This window comes from Triticum dicoccoides, chromosome 2B, assembly GCF_002162155.2.
Source record: "Triticum dicoccoides isolate Atlit2015 ecotype Zavitan chromosome 2B, WEW_v2.0, whole genome shotgun sequence".
NCBI lineage: Eukaryota > Viridiplantae > Streptophyta > Magnoliopsida > Poales > Poaceae > Triticum > Triticum dicoccoides.
Genome location: NC_041383.1, coordinates 462,478,920 through 462,482,505, shown reverse-complemented (window position 1 = coordinate 462,482,505; position 3,586 = coordinate 462,478,920). Strand labels below are relative to the sequence as shown.

Here is a 3,586-nt window from a genome sequence, read left to right as displayed (position 1 = left end):
AGGCATACGATTGTGGACGCAAACATTTGAGAGGTGATCGGTCACTACCCATGAACGCCCGCACACGCCGGATTTGCTATATGCTCTGCCAGAATAAACTACTTATGTTAAGTAGCCTTTTTGGAAGGGTATATGCCTATGAAAGGATCTTTTCTATGAATCTATTTTTCTAGGTTTTACAGTCTTGTGAGACAGAAATTTTCTATTCTTGAGATCAGTGGCTTAAGGGCACGTTCTAACTCGTTCAGTTGAGCATTATAATTCTTCTTCCACAAAGAAATAAAATATATAGAAATCACTAAAGTGGCGTAGCCTGAAGCATCTTAATTTTAGGGCATCCTTTTCTCCAATACGCATAAGCGTGCGTACTATATTTTAAAGAAGAGAATGAGATAGAGAAACTCTCCACGTTAGCGAGTACATATTACACCTTGCATGAAACATGCAACACCAACTCCACCTACATCGCCTAAGATAAGCTAACTCCTCGCACTAGCCATAAAGCCTGAAAAAGGCTTCCACCTCTCCCTTGATGATCTTTGTTCGTTTTCATGTTCTTCCTTCCACCCCAAATTTTCGCACGAGAGCTTGCAAAGATGATGAGGCGCGATCGATCTTTGGCCTTTTTGGAGAACCTTATGGCATCTATTTTTGGTCTTTTTTCCTATCCAGTATCCACCTAGGGCTGCAAACGTGTCGAGTCCAAGCGAATTGGACTAGAGTCAACTCAGTTTATACTAAAAATTGAGCTTTCAAACAGAGCGAAACTCGAGGTTGAGCTGTAAAAAGTGACTCGTTTTTAGCTTGTAATGATCTCGAGTCGATCCCATTTGAACTAAATAAGATGACTTTTTTAATAATGTAAGACATTTTTTGGAATAAGATAGACTACAACACAACATAATAAATCACTATAAAATAATTTTGACCTGTTCTCTCTCGAGTGAAGACTAATATTCACTCCATCTCTAATTGCTTTTCTTAGATTTCTCTAGACAGGAATAGTGTCTAGCAAGAGATCATGGATGAACTAGCAAGAGAAAAAAAGAAACAAAGGTGTGTCTGCTCTTAAACTTTGGTGAGAATAACCGGATATTTAATACTCCCTCCGTTCCAAATGAGTTGAATTAGATTTGTCTAGATACCAATGTATCTAGACACATTTTAGTGTTAGATACATCCGTATCTAGACAAATCTAGATACTGATGTATCTAGACACGTTTTAGTGTTAGATACATCCGTATCTAGACAAATCTAGATACTGATGTATCTAGACACGTTTTAGTGTTAGATACATCCATATCTAGACAAATCTAAGGCAACTAATTTGACATCGAAATAATATATGCCTAACCACATATCATACTGAAGGTAAATTTTCTTTGCGCTTATTTAAACTTCATGTTTGAAAATAGGTAAAATGTTGAATTAAACTTCATGTTTGAAAGCTGGTAAAATGGAGAAAAATCATACACGACATATATGATAGTAAGTTATCACATTTCTTTTTAACTCATATGAAGATTATTAATATAATTATATGATATCAACCCATCGAACTAAAATCGAGTGAGCCAGCGTTGGCTCAAAATCAGCTAATTTCTCAATCGACCTGAATAAAATGTTCATACTTTTATTTTGTTTTGAGTCAATCTCAAATCGAACCAAAATACAACGTCTGAGCCTGGAGCTTTCGTTGCAGCCTATCGCGCCCCATACATAACCGAGCCGAGCAACAAAACCGGGCGGGGTGACCCTTCCGGTGGGTCGCAGCCGCGCCCATAAAAACTGAGACCTCCTTGCCTTCTCCCCCCCTTCCCCATCCCCATCACGTCGCCCGGCCGCCCACCGCTGGGACCCCGAGCCCACGGGGCCTTCAACCCCCACCCGCACGCGCGCGCGCGCCTCCCCTCTGAGCCCTGACCCCCTCGCCGGAGCGGCCGAGCGCGCGCCCATGGACGAGTACCGGCCGCGCCGGTCGCCGGCTACCGAGCGGTTCGTCGGGTTGTTCTCGTCGCCCTCCTCGTCGCCGACGGAGTCGTCGTTCGTCGCTGGGGATGAGTTCCACGAGGACGACTTCATGTTCTCATCCGCCCCAGTCGCCGCCTCGGACGCGCGGCCCGACGGGCCAGGGAGCCCCACCCGGGTTCCGCATAGCCACCTCGGTCTCCTCGCCGCGCTGCACGAGGGGGACAAAAGGCTCCTTGTTCGCCGCGCCGGGGTCGGGAGCGGGGCAGCGGCGTCGGCTGTCGCGGCCACCCCGGCCACGCTGCTCCGGCGCAAGGCCACCATCGCGGCTGCCACTTCGGCATCTGGTGGTTCGCTGTCGCCCACCCAGTCCCCTGCCTCCGCCGCGTGGGCTATCCCGGCGAACCCGAGGCCCAAGAACCGCGCACCGGCCCCGCAGTATCACCAGTCGGCTCCAGTTAAGGTTCCCGTCCGCCCGCCCCCGAAGCCGGCCATGGACAAGTGGGACGAACTGGACGACGATGACGAGCTCCGACACGGGGATGCCGCCATGCTGCCCCCGCACGAGATGGTCGCGCGTGCGTCTGCTGGTGGCGCCGGGCCGGCCGCCCCCTTCTCGATGCTGGAGGGCGCCGGTCGCACGCTCAAGGGCCGAGATCTTCGACGGGTACGGGACGCTGTGCTCCGGCAAACCGGATGGCTCGACTGAATCCGGTGAGGTGATGTGGCTCTGGACTTGTATTCAGCTTAGAGTCATAGATTGGTTACATTAGGATATAATTCTTGTGGCGTTGTAGATCGGAAGGGAAGATGAGAAAGTAAGGTAACAGGTTGAGTTTTTTTGTGTGCAAGTGCTTGCAATTTTGATCTCAGTGAATTGGAAGGATGTGTCTGTTATTACTGAAGTTTCAACAGTAATAAGAACTTGTGTCATGTATTCGTAAATTGGGAGTTTTCTGTAATTCAGGAGGAAGGGCAATTTTGTCAACGCTGTTGAGTTTATCTCGACAATTCTCAAGGTTTATTTTTGTCCACTCGAATCGAAATGGTATTTCGGTTTTGTTTCTTTATCACGTGATATCACACAATTGCATTTTGTCGTGGTATAAGGTTAATTTTTCATGTATGTTCCTTGCCGTATGTGCATTCTCTAATCGTAATTGATATGCTGTTCATCCATGTCTGCCTACTTCCTAGAGAATTTCAGAGTTCATTGTGTTAACAGTATGATCCCACGCAGAATCTGCTTATGCTTTCGAATTCAGAGTTCATTATGTCATATGCAAGCAATGTATCAAACTCATCAACCAATTATTCTTTGTTGGAAAGCATTGCCGCTTATGTCGTCGGAAGAACTTTGGTTGGTGCCTTGGTGGCTGTTGCCAGTGTTATCCAGTCATAAGGTATTCTAGTGTATGGTCTTATTAGGTGAACTTTTCTTAGTATTACTTCTCTACACTTGAATTTATACATCTTATAAACGATTTACTAGTTTGGATTGGTGGCACAATGACTGATTGCTACGCCCATTCTTTTCAAAACGAAACTGATTGCTATGTTTAGGTGTAGTATTCTAGTGGCAACCATCTGGTCTTATCCAGCAAAATAGATAAACAC

General features: G+C 46.2%; 1 protein-coding gene across 1 annotated transcript; it reads left to right on the top strand.

Annotated features, from left to right (window-relative positions):
• Positions 1–1,766: 1,766 nt before the first annotated feature.
• LOC119364224 lies at positions 1,767–2,987 on the top strand. The gene has a single exon (XM_037629655.1). It carries the CDS (start codon positions 1,956–1,958, stop codon positions 2,676–2,678), a length of 723 nt encoding a protein of 240 aa, XP_037485552.1. The 5' UTR covers positions 1,767–1,955; the 3' UTR covers positions 2,679–2,987.
• Positions 2,988–3,586: the final 599 nt, after the last annotated feature.

What these genes read in the sequence shown, in the direction of transcription:
- LOC119364224 (XM_037629655.1), top strand. Translation starts at nt 1,956, where the DNA reads ATGGACGAGTACCGGCCGCGCCGGTCGCCGGCTACCGAGCGGTTCGTC.